This window comes from Talpa europaea (assembly GCF_964194135.1).
Source record: "Talpa europaea genome assembly, chromosome: 5".
Taxonomy (NCBI): Eukaryota; Metazoa; Chordata; class Mammalia; order Eulipotyphla; family Talpidae; genus Talpa; species Talpa europaea.
This window is the reverse complement of record NC_140071.1, coordinates 37,670,185-37,697,096: the sequence shown is the minus strand read 5'-3', so window position 1 is coordinate 37,697,096 and position 26,912 is coordinate 37,670,185. Positions and strand designations below refer to the sequence as shown.

At 35.0% G+C, this 26,912-nt stretch overlaps 1 protein-coding gene across 1 annotated transcript in view; it reads left to right on the top strand.

Annotated features, from left to right (window-relative positions):
• Nucleotides 1-7,204: 7,204 nt before the first annotated feature.
• ADGRV1 (adhesion G protein-coupled receptor V1) overlaps nt 7,205-26,912 on the top strand; it is a gene marked incomplete at both ends in the record, with an annotated part of 443,017 nt that continues 423,309 nt past the window's right edge. The window contains 9 exons of the mRNA XM_084233539.1: nt 7,205-7,387; nt 9,266-9,415; nt 10,495-10,590; nt 13,041-13,145; nt 15,374-15,487; nt 17,741-18,303; nt 18,642-18,912; nt 19,248-19,577; nt 26,396-26,572. Coding sequence (XP_084089665.1) covers nt 7,205-7,387; nt 9,266-9,415; nt 10,495-10,590; nt 13,041-13,145; nt 15,374-15,487; nt 17,741-18,303; nt 18,642-18,912; nt 19,248-19,577; nt 26,396-26,572 — 1,989 coding nt within the window. The remainder of the gene's footprint in view (nt 7,388-9,265; nt 9,416-10,494; nt 10,591-13,040; nt 13,146-15,373; nt 15,488-17,740; nt 18,304-18,641; nt 18,913-19,247; nt 19,578-26,395; nt 26,573-26,912) is intronic.

Here is a 26,912-nt window from a genome sequence, read left to right as displayed (position 1 = left end):
GTAAATACCTAGGAGTGGAATTGCTGGGTCATATGGAAGCTCTATGTTTAGTAGGTCCAGAAATCTCCACACAGCTTTCCACAGTGGTTGGACCAGTTTGCACTCCCACCAACAGTGCAGAAGAGTTCCTTTTTCTCCACACCCTCGCCAACATTTGTTGTTGCTAGTTTTTTTAATATGTGCCATTCTCACTGGTGTAAGATGGTATCTCATGGTAGTTTTGATTTGCATTTCCCTGATGACAAGTGATGTTGAACATTTTTTCATATGCCTGTTGGCCATTTGCATTTCCTCTTTCTGAAGGGATTTTATATGGAAGTATCACAAAGTAACTTGTGGTAAGTTTACTTAAAGAAGAAACTATGAAGAGAAGAGAAAACTTTTTTTTTAAAGATTTATTTATTTATTTGTACAAGCATTGGGTACAGTCAGAAGCACAGGAGGGTGAGAGAATTCACCAGAGCTAGAGCGGGGAACAGATCAGGCAGACTGACAAAACACACTGCTGAGGGGAGCAGCTGGCGCAGCAGAAGATGTCTGCGCGCCATGTGGGACCCTTGTGGGACCCTTGCCGGTGGCCGGGGATCGAACCGGTGCTGCAGAGGCTGCGAGCAGCTTCGCAGCCCAGCGTTCAACCCCTGTGCCACCAGGGGAGGTCTGAGAAAACTTTTTAAAGAGCAATATTTTCTGAGACAGAAGAAGATACCAGATTGATAGAAAAAGAATAGGATACCATTAAATTCTTAGAAATTGAGAACATGATAACATGAAAGAAAAAAGGAGAACTGAAATTTAATGCTGAGTTAAATTCTCAAAAAGTAGGGCAAAATCAAAGAAATGGAAACTAGAGAGACTAAAATATAAGAAATGAGAGAGTTGGTTCCAGAATATCCAGTGGGGATTCTAGGATGAAGAAAGTGAAAATGGAAGGGGAGGGAACAATCACCATTAAATAAGAAAATTTTCCATGTCTGAATGATGGGTGTCAGATTTAATGGGACCGACTAAGTGTTCACCCAAATGGCGAAAAATAAACTCATTCCAGGATAAGTCCTGCAAAATTTTGTAACAATTATGGACAAAGATAACACCCAGAGGGGGAACAATACAAATAAGCAAACACATATTGAGGATTGAAATGGTTTTGGATTGTTCGACATCACAGGAAGTTTGAAAATAATGAAACCAAACTTTCAAAATAGTAAAATCTTTTTAACCTAAACTTCTATACCCAATTATTAAAATATTAGGTGGAAGATTAATACCACAGTAATTTCTAACATCCAAGGCCTAAAATATTTAGCTCTACATACCTTTTCTTAGAAACTTACTGGAGGATGTTCCCCATCAAAACAAGTGAATAAACCAAGTAAATCAAGAGGAAAACATGGAATTATCAAACGGAAGAATAAACAGAAAAGAATGAAAGGGAATCCCAAGATGATGTAAAGGAGAATTGGAGGATAACTCTTGTTTTCCAAGTAGAGGACAAGCAGTCTGATTAATGTAGGTTTGACAGTGTGTTTTCTAGTGAAGTGCAAATTGTCAGATGTTTGTTACATTTCTTTGACAGTAAATTGGTAAGGTGTAAGTCAGTGGAAACTCACTTTTATCATGAGATCTACAATGATACTAGTGGATAGTTGAGCCAATAAATGTGTTTCCAACATGTATATCTACATCAAAGCCTGATATTTTTCTCTCTATTAATTGCCATCTTGAAAAAAATGTGTGTCAGTTCCTTTAGTTTGTATGCAGAAGAAAATAAAATCTGTCTCAGAAATTTTCCCTATACATGTATGCATTACATGTATACATAGATTACCTCTTGAGAAAGGCAGGTGAAATTGACAACTGTAATTGACTATGAGTAGGAGAAACTTGTCTGATAAGGGGTGGTGTGAGGGAGACTTACTTTCATGGTTTACATTTTTTGTTCCTTTTTAATATTGTAGCATGTGCACATAACCCATTTAAATATTAATAAAATAAAATGTATTCCTTGAAATTAAAAAATTAAAGTAAATGCAATACACTTTACTTATAGTCCAAATAGCTATGAAACTTTCTTTTATTTCAAAATATTTTGCCTTTCCTCTCTTTGTAAAATTAGATTAAGTTTTTTGGAAGTTGGAAATTTAATTCTGTTTTGGTTTAGAAGAAGGAAAAGCTCAATTTTTTGGTGGTATTCATCAATTACAAATATCATAGATTAAGAATTCTTAGAGGCTGAATAATAGATGATATGAATGATGAAACTTCTCTTGTTCCACAGGAGTAATTCTATAGTTTTAGAATGCCCTTTAGTAAATGTAATAGAATTCAAGTAATTCTAAACTTGAAAACCTTGCTCCATTGGGATCACATTTTCAGTATTAATTACCTGGTGGTCACACCGTGGGAAGATGCTTGTTGCAGCATTGACAATAGCTGATGATAAAAGGTCAGTGCATCCCTTTGATTCTTGTACTAATAATGTCTATCTTTTCCCACTATGCAATCATTCATAGAGGTGGTTCAGTTGTATGTTCAGAACCTTACAAAGACAAGGTTAAACTTTCAAATTTACAAAAGGTTTTGTATGAAAGTAGATTATTGTAAATTCTTCAAAATCACTTGAATTCTTACGTTGTCCTTTTTTGGTTCCTGATTCTCACTTACTCATTTTATTCTACTTCTTATTCTATTCTGTTTCTACAGACTTATTAAAACTTAAAATAGAAGGCTATTTCCATTTACTCAGATAAAATTTGCTATTTTTCCTAAGGTGCCCATTAATAAGAGGCAAGATAGGAGGATTGTAATTTTCTACATAAACAAGATTTAGAATCAGTAGCTATTATGCCATATTGTGTTGGTGGGTATTGTTTTATAAATGATGTTTAATATGTTTATCTGCTAAGTAATCCAAGTGGGGAACAAAGTTAACAAATACCAGCAGGTTTTCAAAAGAATGGAAAGCTCATTCAGGAAAAAAAGCAAGAGAAATGAATTATGTCAAGTTTAACTAAATAAGCATGATATTGGGGTTCCTTGGTGACAGTCAAAAGGGCATAAACTTCTCAGAATACAGTCAGTGCTGTGTTCTCTTGGTCCTGCTTTGTTCTGTTGTGAAGACATCTTTGGTTTGTCTAAGTGTTCCTTATGGGTCATAGTAAATTTCCAGGTGGAGCGGAAAATATTGCAGAGGGTGATAATAATTCCTTGAAAACAGGAAAGAGAACTAGTGTGTTGTTCTTTCATAATTGTTTAAAAAAAACATTAAAACTGTTGAATGTTCAAGTCAGGGAGGAGAGATCATCTACTGGTAAATCCTAACATGAACTCACAGTGCCATAGATTGGAGATTAGTGAGTAAATACTGATGTTCAAAGTGACAGAAAATCCACCCGAAGCTGGCCAGACCAAATGTAATTTATCACCCCAGTAACGGAAAAGTCAAGGGTAAAGCTGGATCCAGGCTTGATTATTAAGACTTGGCTCCTCTCCACTTCTTGGCTCCATCTTTGGCTCTGTTGGCTTCATTTCCAGGCTTAGGGGAACTGGCCCAAATCATCATTACTTTGAATCCTGTGGTATAAGCAGTCTGTGCTTCTATACTAAATAAGAGGTCTCAAAATTGTGTCTTGTTGACTTTGATTGTCCTGATCTGAATCATAGGCCCATCCCTGCGAGTATCTTGGAGTCTAAAGCATGTGTTATGGATTTTTGTGTCCTCAATGATTAGCACAGGGTGTTGTACAATGTACATTGGGTGTTCAGTATACAAATGTTACATCAAATTGTAAGCTACTCTTCTGAAAGCAACCAAATGGCATTGTAGGACATACCTTAGTATAATCCTGATTTTAATTTTGGTATATTTTTATGGAATTAAATGCTTGTTGAATAGGCTGAATAGGATTACTAGAATCCTAGAACCTAAAATTTTGTGCCTGTGTGCTATGAGAGCTTCAAAACCTCATAGTATAATTCAGGAAAAAAAGAAGTAAGAAATAACCTAAACTTCATATTTTTTAGCACAATAAGTGATCTATTGAAAGATAAGACAGGTTTTGGCAAGAATAATTTTCCTTTTAATCCCACTGAGCAAGAGTGGAAGGTGTGAGGAGAACATCTATGATAGTTGAAAATGAGAGGATTTGAATATTGGTATATCATGCTTATGCAGAGTGATGTAAACAATGCTAAAATTATTCTTTCACAATTGTGACAGTATGAATTAAGCATGTTATGATTTTAAACATGATATTCAAAATTATTTTCACAGAGACGTTTAAAATAGATTGATTGGCCAAGTAAAAGATATTAAATCTAATAACAGAAAAAGTGAGCTGATAGCCATGTAAGGCTTTTGTGTTTTATCAGTTATTAGTTTCTGGTTTTCTGAGTTTAACAAATGGACTTATGAAAATTAGGTTTTTAATATGGTAGAGAAAAAATGTACCTAGATACTCTAAAAAAGAAACTATTCAGCATTTGTGTAATTATGCCTGTTTTCTACTGGGAACTTCACTTTCAAAGCTTTTTCTTCATCTTTTAATTTCTGTTGAATGCCAACTTTGCTTCAACAACTTTTCTTACAAGTGGCAAAGATGAAAGCAGAGGAGATTCAATTATCAATGATGTCACAGAATTTGAGGCATTTCCAATCATGCTTGTTTGTTCATTTTACATTACCTCAAAAACTCACTGACGTGTACCAATTTAAAATGAATTTACTGACTTAACTACAATATCTTGGAGCTCTAATTGCCTGGGAAACTGCAAGAATGCGGCGTTTTAGTTCGTTGGCCCTGACATTAAAAGATGCTGTTAAATACCTTAAGTAGTCAAGAGAATAGCAGTTTCAGTAAAATAAATATAATGTTTATCAGAATAAAAGATGCAAACTTCTAGGAGACTAGTAATTAGTACAGTTTTATGGTAGTTTTGGTTATTACGCATGAATTTAAAATATCCACATGCTTGGAAACAGCACAAATGATCTACAATGTATTTAAGATAGAAATATATGATTTGTGGGAGTAAAATATAAGAGGCACATTATAAAATATAATGTGGTTATTGGTTAGAGTCTAGAAGTGGACTCCAGGGTTCAAATCCTGCCTCTCCGCTTAGTTAAACAACACTGCATATGTTACCTTGCCTGTTTGTGCCTTAGTTTCCTCAGTTGTAAAATAAGGTTAATGTTAGCATCCTCTTCATAGAGATGTTGTGAAGATGTGTTATTGTACATAGATTACCTCGAACAACCTTGTGTAAGCATTTGTTGTTATGATTACTTTCTATAGGTCATTACAGCTTTTCTTCAGATAGAGAGAATCTTAATGCAACACAATACATAGGAAAATATTTGAAGAAGTCAGTAGTAAGGTGAATCATATTGGATTGAAAAATTCAGGAATTATCTTAAGGCCACAAGTGTGGTCTAACACAGTGTATCTCAGCGTGTATCCCTAGAATCAGTTACATTAGAATCAAAAGGCTTGTCTGTTGAATGCAGATTCCTGGGGTCCATACTAAACTCACTGGTTCACAATTTATGGATGTGCAAATCAGCATTTTAACAAAACTCCACATTGATGCTTATGCAAGGCAGTTTTTGAGAACCTTTGTTCCACTAGTTCATGATTTCCCCTTCCATGCTGTAACTTGCTTTGACTCTTTCTCACTTAGAAATTAAGGAGTCTTCTTACTTTACTCAGTTCACGTCTCATGTTCAAGGAATTGGGATTTTTCTTTGAGACTCTTGGTAGGTCAAAGTCAATCTTTTCCTTACTTTCCAAGGCTCAGTTTGCTATTCCCTCACTCTTCCATTCCATATTCTCTTCATCTTCTCTGGAAGTTGGTGAAGAGAACAATTTGATTTCTTCTCCCAAGTTTCTTGACAGGCTTTCTTAGAGAAAAGGCAAATGTGTAAACCTGTCTCAATCCTGAATCCCTGTTCCATTTGGTCTGCGTGTCTTTCCTGGACTCCATCTGAACTTTGCATCTCTGTCTAAGGATTTTGCAGACATAAGTGTGTGAGGCATTTTTAACCAGTCTTTCACTACGTGGTTTGAATATATTTGACTGAGAAAATTGCATGTAAAAACTAAAATATATGAAGAACTCATATATGTGGTGATTCCTAAAAATAAGCCATGTATAACTATGTGAAAATACCACACACATGAAAATTTTATTACTTGACCAAAGTAAAGAGTAATAGGAAGCATTTTGGCTCATAGAGAGTACATAATGCATTTCTCCTTTAAAACCATGAACTTGTTATATCCATGTGACTGATCACATAGATCCATTGGAATCTTAATGATCCATGAGATAAATTGTTCGCATTTTTAGAGAAACATCTACATCACAAAACAGCAGCACTTTCAAGAGACCACTGCACTGTTGTGCTTTTGAAAGCACTGAATCATAGTGCTGAAAGTAGGAACAATGTTGATGACTCATGAACACACACATTGTAGTAAAAACAAAACAATAGAAGTTATGGGAAAGGAAATCGATACTTTCCAAATTTTCTCTTTTTAAAGCAACATGGTCCTTTTCTAAGAAGTGCTATTAGGATTTTAGCTAATAACATGAAAGAAATTTAACTGCTGGAAATTTTGTCTTTTGAAAGGAGGTTTAGCATTTCCTTGCCATAACTAAGAATTTTTACAAACTGTTCTCAAATAAGGTATATTTAAGGAAAAAGTAGACCCAACCAAGAAATCAACTTATCAATTAAGCTTTAGCTTTCGTATTTGTATGGTTATCAATAGATAGGTTAAATCCTGTTAAGATTGCTGATCCATGTAAATAATTTTTAGTTTGGGCAGGTATTTTTCAGTTTCATTAATAAGATGCACTTTAATTTAGTTTCCATGTTGCTGCTTAGGTTTTTCTTAGAATAAAGTATTCAATATTTTAAATTAAGCTAAATGTTATAAACAAATTTAAGGCCAGTTATAACTATTATTATAGATAGAAAAGAACAAGTTGTTATGAATAGTAAAAGAGAACCATAAGAATAGATTGTGATTTTTAGCTTATTTCCATGATCACACATTTGAGTTGGATGACTTAATAGTTGATGTATTTATGTGTTGGTTGCATATTTTCTGACTCTTCACTCTTAATTTTGTAGACAAGATAATCTAATGAAAATATATTAGATATGTTTTGTGAACAAAACTTTTTTTTCCTTATAGGGATGCCCTCTGCATCTTTTTTAGTAAATCTTCTTTCAGCTTTACTCATCCCTTTTGTGTTTGGGGAAACAGAAGTAAGATTCTCTGGACAAACAGAATTTGTCGTTAATGAAACAAGTACAACAGTTATTCGTCTTGTCATCGAGAGAGTAGGACAGCCAGCAAATGTCACTGCGATTGTATCGGTAAGAAATGACTGTAGTTCTATTCTTAGTGAAATAGGTATGAAGTTTTTTTAATTTCAATGATATGATTTTTACTGTTTGAGATTTTAAGTAGTTTCATTAGATAAAGGATTTGCAGATACACTATATAATTTTATAGTACCCCACGGTAGTCATGTGCATTTGACAATAATAATATTTTAAAGTTATAGACTCATTAGTTTAAAATGCTCATATAACTTTATTAAAACAAATAAAACTCAAAAAAAGTCCTAAGTATTTTCAAGTAAAACAACATTATGTTTTGGGTAACTTAGATTCCATTTCTCTCTGCTTGGATATATTATCTATTGTCAAAAGACTTAATGGAAACTTTATGAAATAATAAAATTAGAAAAAGGCAATAAAATCTTAATTATGTTGGAGAGTTCTTTTTGGGAAGGAAATTAAGTATACTAACTTAAATGAAAGTTAGAATTGTTAAATTATTGATCCCTTTTGGATGGATTGTATGTGAATGTAGTTGTGTCTGTTCAATCAAAAAAATTATGTCAGATGACCAGTTAGGATATTGCTGTATTTGAGATGCAAGGAACTTGAATTTTTTAATTTCAAAGAAAATTAGTTAAATAACAGGTTAAATTATAACATTGTGAAACATTGTGAGAGTGAAAGGAGAATAACTACCTATGAAACAAACCCAATATTATAATTTTGTGCATTTTTTATATACAGCTTGTGATTCATATATATATATATATATTGACTTCATTTTTGTGTAAATAAATGTATCTGAGAATTTTTTTCATATAATTTTGATTGTATTATAATGACTTTTTCCTGTTTTATGATTTTCACAACTTGTCTTGATGGCGGTATCATTATCCTAATCACTACTGAGGTTGCTTTCAACTTTTGCTGTTATATTGCTCTGGTGAAACTGTTCACAGATGGGCTGATTTTTGCATATCTTGGATTGTTGAATTATTTTTTTAGGTTGGAAAAGTGTAATTTTCTCTTATTTGTTTCCATTGCTGTTGATATTTTATACTTTCTAAAAGACTGCTAGTTTTGATATTAAGTTATGAGTACAAGTTTTCCAAAACCCTTAACAACTTGCTTGGATTTCTCAAGTATTTAAAACTTGAGTTATTTTTATAAATGACAATTGGAAATTGACTAAAATTTCTCTGTACACATCCTTCATTTTTTATTTGTAGCATCATAGATTTTTCCCTAGTAGATAAGTTATTCATTTTGAGTTCTTTGTCAAAAGAAATTTCTTTTAGATTTGCAATAAGAAATCACTTTCATAATTATTGCTCCTTTGAAAATATTACCAATGCTGATGTTACAGAAAGAGATCTTAAAAAAGTTAGGGAGGAGATTTTTGTGACTAGTAAATTTGGAATGCTAAAAGAATTGTCTATTGAAGTGGAGAATACAAATAAAATTTCAGTGTAAACATTTTGTAATGAGCAGTCTTTTGAAACTAATAGGGAAAATAATTGATTTTCCTGATATATTTTGCAGGCTATTTGTACCTCTTCTCTGGGAGATTTAGCTGTAATGTGTCTTATTAGGTTCACTAATTCTATTTCAGATCAATGTAGAGGCAAAGAATAAAATTCATATTATTACTTTCCTATGTAATTATTACTTGTATATGTAATGATTTCTTTACCTTCAGATCGGAAACATGTTTTGTGTAGAATCATTTCTTTTTATAATGTTTTTTGAAGTTTTATCAGTTAACTAAACATTTGCTTTGTTTTTTGCATACTACCTATGAACAGTGTCAATGATTCATGTATTTTTTTATCAATTGTTCCAATTAGCATCAGTTTTATTTGTCTCAACACTGTTTTGTAAGAACTACCTATATTTTGCATTTGATAGCTGTATGGAGAAGACACTGGTGACTTTTTTGACACGTATGCTGCAGCTTTTATACCTGTTGGCGAAACAAACAGGACAATCTACATAGCAGTATGTGATGATGACTTACCAGAGCCTGATGAAACATTTGTTTTTCACTTAACATTACAAGTAAGTCCTTCTTCCCCCTGTAACATACAAATCTTGCAACACTTGAAAATCTTATTTCTTTGGTGACAGGATAATTTAGGTGGTTGGTGATTTCTTAGAAGCCAAAATTGACAACAGTTCGATGGTCTAGTTATTCCTCAGCCAATCTTGTTTATATGATTCTACAGCAAGTTTTTGGATCCATTCAGCTAATTTAGGCATTGGCTTTCAAATGCTCAAGAAAACCTTGTCTTCCCTTTGACCCTTTTCTCTTTTATCCCTCTGCTGCTACCAGATGCATAAAGAATGACCATGACTTCTGAGTTCAAAGGAGAAGGATACAAAAAAACAGGCATGAAAATGGGCCGTCCCTGTGCCTTAGAATTTTCCCGAGTACCCTTGGGAAAAATGTTTGAATAGCCTAATGTTTAATTGTCTTTTATGGTTTCTTCTGTTAGTTTGAGGCAATGGCTGTTAACTTTGTTCTAGTTAACTTTTCTGAAGGGCATTTGAGAATTTATTTTGAATGATTATATTGGTATGATTAAAAGTTTTGTGAAAATGATGCTTGAAACAGATTTTGCTTTGTAAATAACTTTTTTTAATATTTCTTTATGCTGCTGCTGAATAATAATAGAAATGTTCCAGAAAGTACTTCAATTTCTATAATATTTATTGTAATAGTTTGTCTTTAATTTGGCTCTATGGTTTATGAATAATTTTTAAGTTTCAGCACCTTCTACAGTGTAAGAAAAAATGATATTTGAATAAAAATTCATACTGCATACTTATTCTCTGTTATATTAGTAATGATGTTAATTATAGTATTGCTACCTAGTGATTACTTATATTTACAATAATTTATATTATTAGTAATAAGTGATGAATGGTTTTCAAAACCTTTTTGAAAAATTCTTGTTTGGGACTTACTAGTCATTATTGACTTAGTTTAAGTGTATTTTCTTAATCTGTGCCTTAAAAAGTATACTTGCATCTTTATTCATTTTCTGAATAATTACTTATAGCTAGAAATTCTATTAAAATGATTGTTTTTCCTCTTATTTTTAATTCATTAATTTGTTTTTTGGCTTCTATTTTAGAAACCTTCTGCAAATGTGAAACTTGGGTGGCCAAGGACTGTTACTGTCACAATATTATCAAATGATAATGCATTTGGAATTATTTCATTTAATATGGTATGGGAATAATTTGGTTAATTTGTGGCTGCTACATAATAGTTTATTACATGTTAATATTATTTTTAAAAATATTTTCTAGTATCATTCTTTCTTTTGATATTTAAATAAAATTCACCTTAATTCTATTCATATTTCACATTTTGTATACTGTCCATTTGTTCTACTTAAGATTTCTCTGAATTGAGGAATACTATATGATCATGGTCATTTTTGGTGCTTATATCTTTCTGCTGATGGTTCCACCTGACTCAATTGGTACCTCCTTTGGCTGATGTCTAACTCTAAACTCAAATATTATCTTAGTTCAGGCTGTTCTAACAGACTACTATAGACTAAATAGTTTGTAAACAACAAAAATTCATTTCTCATAGTTCTGGAGGCTGAAAAGACTAAGATCAGGGGACTGGCAGATTTACTGTTTTGGAAGGCCCGCTTCCTGGTTCAGAGATGGTTGGTTTTTTTGGGTGTGTGTGTCTTCATGTGTTGAATGGGGTTAGGGATCTCTTCTAAAGGCACTAATCTTATTCATGAGGACTCTACCCTTATGACCTGATCATACACCAAATGTCCAAAATCCAAATACTGTCACATTAGGGCTTGGGATTTGGATTATGAATTTATTGGTGGGGGGCACATTGTGATCCATTTCCCCAAATACCACTTGCAGAAAGCATTTGTCTGTCAGCCTCCTCTAGAACTTGGAGTAATTTGAAGATGAGAAAAGCATATCGGAAAAAAAATACTGACAAAACCTATTGTGAACTTAAAATTGAATAGCAGAGATGATAATTTTTCAAAATTCTATAGTCTTTTCCTACCCATTCATTAATATTTTCCCATTCATTAATATTTCTTGAAGGTTAAAACTCTGTCATCCCCCTCAATGTTGCTTAGCAGTTGATTTTTTTCCTCCTTATCATCAAATTCCTATTTCCTGACCTATAGTATGTCTGGGAGGTTTAATCTTTAAAAACAAACACAAAAGACAGATGCCTCCTTGAAAAGAATTGTTTCCAGCTCTTAAAAATACAACAAAATGTATCTCTATTACAACTGGGTCTGGTCATTAAGTTTTAGAATTCTGTAAACTTCCTTTTCGGAAGTCTTTCTGAATCATGTTACTAATGATTGTTACTAAAATGTGATGTGTTACTTTCTCCCAGCTTGTAATTTATTTTCCATTTAGATCATTACTATAGTTGGTTGTGTTGTATATCATGTTCTTAGTGCTTTAAATTTTCTTTGAAGCAGATGAGCTATATATAAATATTATCTTTATAGTTGCAGTACCTAGAGAAAAGTTTATGTGGGTAATGTCGATAAGGTAGACACTTTGTAATCTTCACTATATGGTCATTTACTAAAATTAATTAATTATTTCTATTTGAATGACAGGGAATTATTAGTTAATTATGAAGGAGTGCCCCTTAATTGCTTAATTTCTTTTCATATTGCCTTTCTTCTAGACCCATTCCCAGTTTGTCATGCCAATTCTATATATTTTTGTTTAAACATGATTTTTCCCCCTTTCTTTTACACAATATACATCTTACCCTGTGGAAGTCAATCTGTTTCTAGTGTTAATTCCACATCCTTGACTAGTAGGGTCTCTGTTCGTGACAGGGCATGTACCCTTGTGCTTAAAATTAATCTAAATAACCAGTGAACTCACAGTCTCTGAATAGGTTGACTTTGGTTCTTGGCCTGGATAATTATATTGATGATGAAGAAAACATTAAACATTGGTGATAAAAGTTGATGCTTATTGAGCTATCACTATGTGCCTGTTATTAGGATAAGTGCTGACATGAATTTGAAATTGATTTGTCACTGTAACCTTTCAGAGAGGCATTCCTGCCCCCATTTGTGGATGATGGTGGGGGACTTAGTGTCACCCAGTGAGATGGGCACTGCTGCCCTCGCTAACATGCACCTGGGCACCTCCCTCCTCTTTTCTACTCCAAGTAGCAACCAGTCAGCCCATCATAGCTCAACATTTGAAGTCCTAGCTGTTTCCTCTCTCATGTTCATTAACGTCCTTAACAGTTGTCAGCTTTTCAATGGTGAGCTGACCTCTCAGGAGAGAATGGTGGTTGGGAGCAAGATTCCACTGAGTGCCTCTGTTCTGGAGGGACAAGACATTTTGTGACCTTTTAGGCATCTGTGATCACTGGAGTTTGTCATCTTTCAAAGAGATAACCTTTAAGGTTCCTCAGCTGAACAATTCAGGGTAGACTCAGGAAAGGAATCAACATCTTTTGATTAGTTTTATGTTCCTCTTACACTATTTTTTTAATTGTTAAGCATTTTTATTAGCTGTGGTTAATTAATGCTAGAAAATGCTACATTGTTATAAGTACAACATGAGTGGATTTGCCTATAAAATGTTAGTATTTCTAAGATAAGAGGTTACATTGATTGGTGACTGTCCTTGCTCTTCCCAATAGCCTTCCTCAGTCACAGTGATTGAGCCCAGGGGCAGAAATGAGTTTGTGCCTCTTACCCTCATCAGGGAAAAAGGAACCTATGGAATGGTCACTGTGACTTTTGAGGTAAGTTTATTTCTATAATCATTCTAAGTGGCAACACTTTAGCGTTCATACCAATGGTAACAATTGTAAAAGTCAAGGTCCTTCGTATAATAAACATGACCCTTAATAAAAATGAAATAAAAATGTTTTATTTTCTGATAAATTTCATGGTTAATATGAAAATGTTTTCCTTCCTGTTTGAATATACTATGCTGACATGAAACACCATTATCATTTTAGATGTGGGAAATTATTAATAAACCACAAAATAGAATGATAATGTTAACTCTATAATATTTATGGTAAAAATTTTCAAGGATATAAATTATAAAGAAAAAATGCCCATGAGGGCCTCCCTGGTGGCACAGGGGTTAAAAGTCTCAGTGCTATCAAGCTATCATCTGCCACTGTGGCATGAGTTCGATCCCAGGCCAGGGAGCTAACCCACTTGGTGCAGCAGACCTCTCCTGTCTCATCAGCTGCTCCCCTCAGCAGTGTGTTTCAATAGTTTTGCCTGTTCTGCTCCCCACTCTGTCTTTGGTGAATCCTCTCATCCCCCACACCTCTAGCCTATACCCCAATTTTTCTATTCATAATTAAATAAAAATTTAATCTTTAAAAAAAAAGAAAAATGCCCATGAGTTACTTAGGCTTATAAAATTATTTTATATGCAGTCTTAACCCCATTTACATTCCACACTTTAAAAATTACACTTAAAGGGTGGTCTTACTAGTACATGAATAAGATAGACTATGGGTAAGGTGCATTTCTTAAGGTGTTAGCTGTAACAGTTGTATTTTATTGCTTACTGACCATGTGCATATAGCATTATGTCACCATATTTATGATATATTAAGAAACATATTTAAATCCTCAGCTCATTTTTGTGATTTATAAGCCAGATGATCTTACTCTATTTTCAAATATCAGAGCATTAGAACCTTCTGATACGTTTCTAAGTATTAATCATAATCCATTAAAATGGATACTTAGTTAAATGTAGCATAATTCTTCTGAAATGTGGAAGAGTTTTATTTGTGCTTATGGGTACCTACATCATATGGCAACTGTTTTATTTACATAAAATAGAATAGCATAAGGCAACAGTGAATGAAAAATATAGTAAATACTAATTAAATGTGCAATAGTCTTGCAAGTTCTACATAGGAAACCTTAAACAATATTTCATGTATTTAGAAACATGCAATATGCTTTTGAACATTTAATGATAACAAATATAGAAAAAATATTTATAGTAGGGATAAAGCATTGTCAGATTATAACATTTTCAATTTCTATGTGTTTTAGTAGAATTTGATGAAGGATCTTACATATTCACTTGTAATAAATGAGAATTAAACCAGATTGCAACCCTTGCTTTATAAAACAGCTAAAAACATGTACCAAGCTTTTGGTCTGAATTGTGTAGAATAGGTAGACTTAAATTGCATTCTGTTAACCAATATGAGTGATTTCTATAAGCATAGTTATGTTGAAATAAAGTTTGAAAAGAAAAAATTATGGATTTCTGAAGTTATTTTATTTGATCTTGAAAATTCTGTTTGAGTAATTACAACTAACATTTACAGAGAGCAGTTAATATTTTCATATTTTATTCTAAGTGCTTTACACTGATTATCACTTCATAAAACAGCAAGTCCACCAGCAATCAATCTCCCTTGTGACCTGAATTCTTTTTCTATAGTACTTATCATCATCTAGCACATAGTAATTTATTTATTTATCATTTGTTTCCTCCCATTAAACACAAGGTCTAAAAGAGGTCAGGCTTTTAAAATAAATGATTTTTATTAAATCTTCACATCTTACCTATAAAATGGATATTATTATTCTAACTTAAAGATGAGGAAAATACTCCATAGAGTTGTTAAATAGCTTGACCCTGGTGACACAGTGAGTGGTGGAGGTTGATGCCATTACTTAAGAGAATTTACTAATCTTGAATACCTTCTTCTCAAGAAAAGATATTATGTTTTTTTCTCTGGTTTGGTATAATGGTCAAGAAAAAAGAAAACTCTTAAAAAGTTGCTTAATGCAATGATAGGATTACATTATAGGCCTTAAATTTCTACTACAAGGGTAGACTTATGTATAGGTTAGTATAATTCTTCTTGCAAAACATTTTTTAAGTAAACTTCAATTTTTTTGTCAGCTGACATCACAATATTTTTTGTCATTCATGTGAAATATTTTGTATTCATTGATGGCACCATGTGTTTTTTTGCAGGTAGACGGTGGTCCCAATCCACCAGAAGAAGATCTGAGTCCAATTAAAGGAAATATCACCTTTCCCCCTGGCAGAGCAATAGTAGTTTATAACTTGACAGTGCTTGATGATGAGGTGGGATAATGTTAAATGCTTACATAGGACAAGGATGCTGTCTGTATTGCCAACATGTTAGAAAACATTATATTAAGTATTAAATTGTGTTCAATATTTGAAACTATTTAAGAACATAGTCCTATGTGAAGTTAGAGTATCATGGCAAGTCACAATTTAGCTATAAATATCTATTTTGGAATATACCTTGTTAATATTTATCTCACTTAATTCACATGAAAGTGTGTACCGAGAAGCTGATTTGTTTGAATATAATTGGCAACCACTGGCATAAAATATGTAAGGAGTTTATAAACCCTGATAAATATTTTTTGTTACTGACTCTAGTTTTGATTAGGGTCATAAATATTTTAAAATAAAGGCAAAGAAAATTATACTGTTATTGAAACTCTTTTGTTTGGCTGTTTGAAATGTTTACTTTCATAGTGAATTTTCTGTTGTTTCACACTGCATGTTGATGTAGCCAAGGATTAAGATAATGAGATAGCTTATCTGCTAAGGAAAGAATGAAACTAAATAATATGATGAGCTAAACAAAAGAAAACATAACTTTAAAGAAAATAACAGTGTTGCCAAAAAATAGGAATTTATAACCCTTTCCTTTCCTTGTTTTAAAAATCATGAAATCAGGGCATCCCTGGTGGCGCAAGGGGTTATGATGCAGCCTATGAAGCTATCCACAGCCACTGCAGCGCAAGTTAGATCCCCAGCCAGGGAGCTACCCACATGGTGCAGCAGACCTCTCCTGTCTTGCCTACTGCTCCCCTCAGCAGTGTATATCAGTCAATCTGCATGTTCTGTTCCCCGCTCTGTCTCTGGTGAATCCTCTCACACCCGCACCTCTGGCCTGTACCCCAGTTCTTGTATGCACAAATAAATAAATCTTTAAAAAAAAGTCATGAAATCAAATCACAATAGATCCCAAGAAAATAAAGATGAATCAGAAAACATTGGAAAAGAGTATTTCTCTTAAAAAAGCGAAGCATTAAGTAGCATTGATAACTAGTTTATCTGCTTCTGGAAACCAATAAATTTTTTTTTAGATTCCAGAACATTGAAAATATTACAATAGGCCTCCCCTGATGGCCCAGCGGTTGAGCGCTGGGTTGTGAGGCTGCCTGCAGCCTCTGCAGTGCCGGTTCCATCCCTAGCCGCCAGGTGAGGGTCCCACATGGCCTGCAGACCTCTCCTGCTGACCGCTGCTCCCCTCAGCAGTGTATTTCATCACTCTGCCTGTTCTGCTCTCTGCTCTGGCTTGTGACTGTACTCAGTGCTTGTATAAATAAATAAATAAATCTAAAAAAAAAAAAAGAAAATATTACAATTTGGGATAATAATTAAGTATACATTTTAATTGTAAGCTTAAAAGATCATCTTTTGAGTACCTTATGTATAGTATTGTGACTATAGCTACTAATATTGTATTATATATGTGGCATTATTTATGTGAAAGTTGTTGAGAGTTGATCTTAAGTCCTCTCTCCTCCTCCCTATAAATAAAGTTAACTATGTGAGGTGATGGATGTGTTAATTATCTTGATATTAGTCATCATTCCACAATGTATTTGTTTATCAAATCCTCAGGTTGTTTACTTTAAATATATTTTAATTGTATTTGTCAGTTATTCCTCAATAAAGTTGAGGGTGGAAAATGATGACTAATCAAATTAGAACTTTTTTGGGGGGGCAAACAATACCTTCATATTGTCGGAGGTAATATTCATGAAGGTAAAATAATGTGAAGATGAATTTTTTTTCATTTTTCATTCATGAAATAGAATTTTGTGAGTGTAGGAGAATTTCAAGTAGTGCAGTGGAAATTAACCCTAAAATTTCCGGACAGTTACAAAGAAATAAAAGACTTCAATTTAACACTGTCAGCATTTTGCCTGGAATGACGCTGGTAGCCTGTTTATTAGTAGACTATGAATGTTTCGTCTGACCTACCCACTCGATGAAACTAATGTTAGTGTTCATTTTTATTGTTAATTCTTTAGAGTTGTCTAGAGATTGATTAAGGTTGAAAGAATTAACTCTTTGTATGAACTTTTTCTTATCTACCTAAAATATATTATTTACCTTCGCAAAATATTTTAGCATATGAACTTTGAAAAGCCTCTTCATTTGTTCGTGGCAATTAAAGATTTTTTTATTTCTGTGTGATTGCATTAAAACAGAAATATTTTACACTTTGTTTTCTTTGCAGGTGTTTTGGCTATTGATATTTTGCCACTGTTTATATTTCTTTGACAGGTACCAGAAAATGATGAAATATTTTTCATTCAACTGAAGAGTGTGGAAGGAGGAGCTGAGGTCAATACCTCTAGAAACTCAGTTGAAATTATCATTAAGAAAAATGACAGTCCTGTGAGATTCATTCAGAGTACTTATTTGGTGCCTGAGGAAGACCATATACTCTTAATTCCAGTGGTTCGTGGCAAAGATGACAGTGGAAATCTGATTGGCTCTGATGAATGTGAAGCTTCCATCAGTTATGCTGTAATAACTGGGAATTCAACAGCCCATGCACAGCAAAATTTAGATTTCATTGATCTTCAGCCAAACACAACTATTGTTTTCCCACCTTTTGTTTATGAATCACATCTGAAATTTCAAATCGTTGATGATGCCATACCAGAGATTGCTGAATCATTTCACATTGTGTTACTAAAGGATACCTTACAGGGAGATGCTGTGCTAGCAGGCCCTTCTATTGTGCAAGTCACCATTAAGCCAAATGACAAACCGTACGGAGTCCTCTCATTCAACAGTATCTTGTTTGAAAAGACAGTTGTAATTGATGAAGATACAGCAAGGTATGGTTTATTTTAATCCTATTGGTGGAATTATGTTAATGTATTCCAAGATTTAATGTTTATGGTGTGGACATGATGTTGAACTGTTAAGAGTGTGTGTCATTTCCTCTATCATGGCTTCACTGTTTCCCTTTTTATTGTGGGAGGAAAGTGAATTCTTATTAGGATAGTTTCCTAGGACATATCTACATACCATTTCATCTTAAAAGCAGTCATTCTTTCTGATACAGATTTCTGCTTTTTATCAGTGTCTGATGGTCAAGGTAACATTGGAAAAGCCTGTCGAAGGGAAATAAGTGTATCATGTGACTGTATATATTTCTTTTAAAATTTTCTAGATTTGAAGAAATTACGGTGGTTAGAAATGGTGGCACCCATGGGAATGTGTCTGTGAACTGGGTATTGACACGCAATAGCAGCGATATCTCACCGGTTACTGATGATATCACACCAAGTTCTGGAGTTCTTCATTTTGCACAAGGGCAGATGTTGGCATCCATTCCTCTTACTGTTGTTAGTGATGATGTACCTGAAGAGGCAGAAGCTTATCTGCTTCAAATTCTGCCACATACAATACAAGGAGGTGCAGAAGTGAGCGAACCAGCAGAGGTAGAGCTCTCCTTGTGCTTTACTTGTGTGGATATTTCTGTGCCTAAGAAGAGCCAAAGAATTGATCTCACATTGAAAATTTATTTAGTTGCTGAGACAGGACAAACACTGGTTTTGTTACTTCCCACTCCTATAATAAATTCCACAAGCTATAGATTAGGAAGTTTTCAGATCTATTTTTGGTTCTTCTTTTATTCTACTCCATATCAATCATCATTTTTAGACACAACATATAAATAAATATAAAAAATCAAAATTGTCTAGAAAAATCAAATGTTTGGTAATCTCAGCTGCTGACAGTTCTGCACTTTAACTTTTTATTCCTTTGTCTGCAGCTTTTGTTTTACATTCAGGATAGTGATGATGTTTATGGCTTAATAACATTTTTTTCAATGGAAAACCAGAAGATTGAAAGCAACCCAGGAGAACGATATTTATCCTTGAGTTTTATAAGACTAGGAGGAACTAAAGGAGATGTGAAGATGTTTTTTTCTGCACTTTATATTCCTGCTGGAGCTGTGGACCCTCTGCAAGCAAAAGATGGCATCTTAAATACATCCAGGAAAAATAGTCTCATTTTTCCAGAACAAAAAACACAAGTCACTATAAAATTACCAATAAGAAATGATGCATTTCTTCAAAATGGGGCCCACTTCTTAGTAAAGGTATTTTGATTATTAAAATATTCTGAACTTTGGTTAAGCTGCAAGTGTACATATCCATGTGAGTGAGTTGATGTTTATTTTGCCCTCAATATAGTGTGGATTCTACTATTAGTTACTAAAGGTTATAGAGGAATACCAAGGAGAGACTTTTTGCTCTTAAGACATGAATAATAGGATGAATTATAGGATGAATAATGAAAGTACATCAGATATGAAATACAAGCCAGAATAAAATGCACATGATAATGAGTAACTCACAAACTCTTAAAGGGGGGAGGAGCAGGAGAGAGAAAGAACTCCCATTCTTTTGAGTTGATTTGGGAAACTTTGACATGGGACTGGGGATTTTAGGATAAATATATTTTTCATGGTAGGTACTGTAGGGAAGGCATTCCATAAATAAAAAGGCAATATGAGAAAAATTACCTTAAATTAATATTGTGTAAAGTCTTGTTTTTAAAATCTATTAGCTATAGATAGAAGCTCTGGATTTCTATTCACTTAAGAAGAAGAAATAAGAGCCCCCAACACATAATCCTTTTCTCTTATCTCTTTTAATCTATTAACTTTTATTAACCAAAATCTTTTAATTTTTTATTGTTTTAAAACAATGCTTAAAATATATATACACATTTATGATACTATGGTATAACTTTCAATCACTTGGTATTGGTTGATTCTGAAAATTAGAAAGCAATAAGTGAGGCTTATCAAATTTTGGCCATATGAATAAAAATATGAATTCAGATGAATGGATAGCTTAAAAAAGTATGTGATCTTACATCACCATACATTTTGCTAACTGAAATAGGTATCAAATGAAACATCATCGCCTTTAATTTCTTAGAATCATATCACATGTCAATTTATTTCTTATTTTTTTAAAAGATTTATTTATTATGCATACAAGAACTGGGGTATAGGCCAGAGGTGCAGGGGGCGAGAGGATTCGCCAGAGACAGTGGGTAACAGAACAGGCAGACTGCCTGAAATACACTGCTGAGGGGAGCAGCAGGTGAGACAGGAGAGGTCTGCCGTGCCATGTGGGTAGCTCCCTGGCCTGCCAGGGCCCCAACTCATAATCAAGAGTTGCGGAGAGCTTCACAGTGCTGTGCTTAAGCCCTTGCACCTTTAGCGAGGGAACTTTTTTCCCATTTTTGCCTAGACTTTGTTTTATGGTTTATTATTGCTTTCTCTGGAGTTTCTAACTGTCCCTTTTCTATATGTCACCCTCACTGTACTGTATCTCTCAGCTGTCTATATATGTTGAATGTTGAATTTAGCTGAGCTGCTTTCTATACTTGCTTCCCATTTGCTACTTAAGACCATTTTTTCCTAAACTCTTTAATTTTCTTGATCTCTTGCCTTTTCTTTCTTGGATTGTGTTTTAGTATCTTTAAATACCTATGCAGCTAAATATATCCAAGGTAAACCTTTTGAGTGAGTACTAAAAATGAAATTTCATATTCATATTGATAGTTTGGCTTTGTAGAAATTTCCAGATTAAACAGTTTCTTCTTCAGAACATGGAAGTTATTGTCTTTTAGCTTTCAGAGTTGATGAGGAGAAATTTGAAGGGAAATAAACTATTTACCTTTGTAGGTAACTTGCTGTTCATCTTTGAAAACTTTTTACCTTCTCCTTAGCATTCTGAGTTTCACTATCATGTCCCACACTGTTCAGCACTTAGTGGTGTGGGCCTTTCATTCTGGAGACTCTTGTGCTTTTTTACCTTTTTCCTTTTTTTAGCCCGGCCACTGCTCATGCTAGACTATACATTTCTTGAAGCCATGCTAGACAGGCCAACAAGGTGACTTGTTATGGGAAATGATTTATCAGTATATTGGGGATACCTCAAAAGCGATTTTTGCTCTGCATGGAGATCCCTTATGTCTATGGTAATTTTAATAACATTTATATTTTCAGTCTTTTGAAAATATCCACTATCTCTTTCAAAGTTGCTGCAGAGAATCCTCACATAAACAAAATCCTATTAAGAGCCTTTATAGGTCAGATATTTTTACTTGAGTATTTTTATAGCATCATGACAATTTATATTTGATGAAATTTAAAAATATACAAAATATCTGAATGTTGGTGATTCTGGTTTAGAAATCTACCTGCACCACTATTCCAGACTCAATTTTTTATGTATCTTTGTTTTCAGTTGAAAAACAAACTTCTTACAGTGCTTGCAGTTAATTTAACATTTAGGAAAAAACAGACATTAGTAATTGACACAATTCCTTGAGGTTCAAAACAGGGGTAGGCTCTGGAAAACTGGTTGGAATTGGAAGGTTGTGTAGTTTGTATAGTGTATAATGGATGAACAACTAAAGAATAGGAGGCATCAGACTCTGCATGGAGAGTTGAATGAAGCTGAAGAAAGGAGAATCTGAGGCTTAAGCTCCTCATTCTTTAATACCTCTCCTAGCTAAATATATTAGTTTGAGATACAACTTTTGGCAGGCATGGGGTTCCTAATGTGTTGTCCCAATGGCAAACTATCTGAGCAAACGACTCTATGAATGGAGCAGTTTGATTTAGCGGATGCTTGAAGAATCCAGACAAAAAAAGCTTAGAGGCTAGAAAGTAAGGCCTGCAAAATTAGTGTCTTCCTTCTGATCCGTTTATATCTTAACTTTTAATATAGTTCTTTCTTTATATTTTTCAAAAAAATGCATCTAGAATTTAATTTTATATTTTTTCATACATGTAAGTAAAATATGACTTTCTTCCTTTCATTTCAGAAAGCTTTGACGTAAAAATATATGTCAATACCATTGATGTTTTAAGCAGTACTGAGTTAAACTCTTTGTGAATATACAGACATGAGTGTTCATTCACAAACGTGCTACTCTCACACAATGGTTATATTTTAAAAGCATTTTTTTGCTTCCAAACAATGCATACCTTATATGCTTTCCAATACATGTATATTTTTTCTTATTTGTTAATTCTTTGTACTCGTTTTAAAGATAAATGCATACATGTCCATATGTATAGGTTTTGGAGGTGGCCACTCCGCGTACTGAGCAGAAGGATCTTGACCCGAGTCCCTAAGGCATGTGAAAACACATGCGTCTCGGAGGAAAACCTCTGAGTGACAGGACTTGGTGTTGAGAGCCTGGAAAGTGACCTGCGTACATCTCCACAGTTTGAGAACAACAAAAATAATGAGTGAACTTCCCAGGCTCTGGCTAGGGGGCAATAAGATTATGAACATGAGAACTAACCACCTGGTACCCTACTGTCTGAAGTAAATAGATAATAGTAAGAAAATAGACTAATCATTCATACATGTTATCATTATATGGTATGCTTTGATGTTACACCTGCTGCAATTAAAATAGTATATACGGGCCTCCCCAGTGGCGCAGCGGTTGAGCGCTGGGTTGCAAAGCTGCCCGCAGCCTCTGCAGCGCTGGTTCGATCCCCGGCTGCTCCCTGGCCACCGGAGGAGAGTCCCACATGGCGCACAGACCTCTCCTGCGCCCGCTGCTCCCCTTAGCAGTGTACTTTGGTCCTTCTGCCTGCTCTGCTCCCCTCTCTGGCTCTGGTGAATTCTCTCACCCTCCTGCACTTCTGACTGTACCCAGTACTTGTATAAATAAATAAGTAAATATTAAAAAAAGCATATAATGAGTAATACGGCAATAAAGATTTGCTGCATGCTAGACATGACAGTCCCCCATGTCTGATTTCCCTCACCGTCGTGTCCCAGGTCTCGGACTCACTAGAAGTCCACAATAGGTATTTTCTCTAGAAGGAGTGATCGTTATTCCTGTGGTGTTTTAACTGTCTTTACATTTTATCTTATAGAGTGATTGCACTAAAAAATCATGTTTTACCTTACTTGTTTTTTTCTCTATACTAACATTTTGCATCGCTTCTCTGCCTTTTGGCTAAGATCAAGTGTAAACTAACATTTTGCAAAAATGGTTGCTCTAAATTCTTTATATATAAATGAATATTTAGCAAATATTAAGTTTTCCTTACCATTTCTTCTGTGTAGAGAAATGCTAACTATGCAACATTTTATTTTTTTTAAAATTTATTTTTGCATATAAGAACTGGGGTACAGGGCAGAGGTGTGGGGTGGTAAGAGGATTCACAGAGACAGAGTGGGAAACAGAGCAGGCGGATTGACTGAAATACACTGCTGAAGGGAGCAGCGGATGAGACAGGAGAGGTCTGCTGTGCCATGTGGGCCACCACCTTGGCCAGGGAAGGAACTTGTGCTGCAGAGGCTGTGGATAGCTTTATAGTGCAGCGACTTAATCCCTTGAGCCACCAGGGAGGCCCCTAACTATGCAACATTTTATTTATTTTTAAGATTCTTTTTATTTATTTATACAAGCACTGGGTACAGTCAGAAGCACAGGAGAGTGAGAGAATTCACCAGAGCCAGAGGAGAGAGCAGAGTAGGCAGAAGGACCGAAGTACACTGCTGAGGGGAGCAGCGGGCAGCAGGAGAGGTCTGCGTGCCATGTGGGACCCTTGCCCGGCAGCTGGGTATGGAACCGGCGCTGCAGAGGCTGTGGGCAGCTTCTCAACACAGCGCTCAACCGCTACACCACCGGGGAGGTCCTATGCAACATTTTAAAAAGACATTTACTTTCGTCCTTTAAAGTATTTTGTTCATCATGCAATGTGAGAGTGTGTGTGGGATCAGTACCAGTCCCATTCACTTGTGGAAAATCAACTTAAATCACAATCCTCTACTGGTGGTTACTTAGTGGCATTTTTTTTTTCCATATTACAAAACCTAATTGAGATCTCCAAAGAGTGGGAGATTGATAATGTTTCATTCAGTTCAAATACTGCTTTTTAACTTAAAATTTCTTTAGTTTTTGCAGCCCTGTAGTGATTAGTCCTTTATTCCCAGGTTGCCACTGTATGGAATGATAAATTGGATTTTGAAAAGTTGTGAGAGTAAGATATTGAAGGTTTGTGATATATCAGGATTCTTAGAGAGCTGAGCTTCTGATGGAGGGGTGACTCAGGCAATAATTTTTGTATAGGTGCTGCAGTTTCAGGTCTATGTCATGTATTGAAATATGCTGAGGACAAAGTCTCTATAGTCCTATTGGGAAGTAAGTCTAGAATGCCCAAAATGATGATGAACAAGGGCCTCCCCGGTGGCGCAGCGGTTGAGCGCTGGGTTGCGAAGCTGCCCGCAGCCTCTGCAGTGCTGGTTCAATCCCCGGCTGCTCCCCGGCCACCAGAGGAGGGTCCCACATGGCGCGCAGACCTCTCCTGCCGCCCGCTGCTCCCCTCAGCAGTGTACTTCGGTCCTTCTGCCTGCTCTGCTCCCTGCTCTGGCTCTGGTGAATTCTCTCACCCTCCCGCGCTTCTGACTGTACCCAGTACTTGTATAAATAAATAAATAAATCTTTAAAAAAAAAAATTCAAAATGATGATGAACAAGCAATAGTGAAATTTATAATTAAGTTCTAACTTTAGTGAGGATAGCAGTAGAATTTCAGTAAGAGATAGATTAAAGACCACTGGAGAATCCAAGATCTTAATGGATATTAAAGAAACTAGTCTTTAAAGTGGTGCATGTTGGATTTGTGAGCTGATGAAGAGAGCATTCTAGATGAGAATACAGTGAAAAGTTACTGTGGTGATCATGTTCATCAGCTCTAGGGATATTGTGTTACATGTATATTGCATTTCTGTAAGCATAAAGCTATGTTAATTTACATTTGGACGTTTGAATGATTGGTAATAAATTTTCCTTGGCAGAGAAGGGGAGTGAATGAATGGTTGATTGGAGGTTTGGATCAGTGGAAGAGAGTAAGGAGATGTGGACAACTCTTTGATATTTGACTTTAAGGTCTAGGTAGTTGGATATGGGAAAAAAGGAGGAAAAGCAGATGATTGGGTTTGTGATGCCGATGGTGAGTAGACATAGAGCAGAGATGCGGATTTCTATTTTGGACATTTTTTCTATAAGTTATCTGGATTTTTGTGGATGCCGACTGACTATTGGTTATAAAGATTTAGGATTTGAAAGAGATTCAGAGATTAATAGGTAGAAGGTATAAAATTATAAGATAAAAGGGGCCTTCCTGATGGCCTAGCTTTTAAGTCTCAGTGCTATCACTGCTGAGGCCTGAGATGGATGCTGGCCAGGGAGCTACCCACATGGCACAGCAGACCTCTCCTGACTTGCCCGCTGCTCCCCTCAGCAGTGTATTTCAGTCGATCCACCTGTTCTGCTCCCCACTCTGTCTCTGTCTCCCCCCACCCCCATTCTTCTACACATAAATAAATGAATATGTAAATCTTTTTTTAAAAAGGCTGAAAAAGAACCCTGGGGAATAATAACTGAGGAGCAGAAAATGCTCAAGAAGCCAATGCAGAGATTGAAACAAGATGGTGAATGAAAGAGGGGAATGAAGTTGCCAGGTTATTGGTGAACTTTACCCATGTCTACTTTGTTGTTCCATGCTGTTAAAGACTTAAAAGGGCCTCCCCTGGTGGCGCAGGGGGTTGAGCGCAGCGCTGTGAAGCTGTCCACAGCCTCTGCAGCGCGAATTTGATCCCAGCCGGCAGGAGAGGGTCCCACATGGCGCGGCAGACTTCTCCTGTCTCGGCCGCTGCTCCCCTCAGCAGTGTGTTTTGTCAATCTGCCTGTTCTGTTCCCTGCTCTGTCTCTGATGAATCCTCTCACCCTCCTGCACATCTGGCCTGAACCCTGGTTCATGTATAGATAAATGAATAAATCTTTAGGGAAAAAAAAGACTTAAAAAAAAAAACCTCAAAATTTTTATTTTTTCCATTTTCACTTTTTTTTTTGTCTATTATAGTTGGAAAGTTTGGAGTTGGTGAACATAATTCCCCCAATCCCATCTATAAGCCCTAGATTTGGGAAAATCCGAAATATTTCTTTAGTGGTCACTCCAGACATTGCAAATGGAGAAATTGGCTTTATTAGCAATCTTCCGATCATTTTGCATGAACCAGAAGATTCTGACGCTGATATGGTAAGTAGGCTTCTTATTGATGGGTCTCATAAGTTTACTATTTTTTGGGTAGGATTAGTATATAGAGTTAACAGATATTGAAAAGCTTTACCATTTACATTTTCAATTTGTAGTTGATGTAAGTAACTAATAAGTATGTGATTATCTGTCATTTTGCCATATTTGATAGAATAAATTTTTACTTATATCACAGCACTTTTCATGCTTTCCTTGAATAGAACTGGGTATCTGCCTTGGGCTCCATTCTTGGTGGTGGAGGGACAGTGGTGATGTTAAGAAATGTCATATCTTATGAACTTTATTATGCATATATTATTTATGTGCTTATATATGTAAAGTT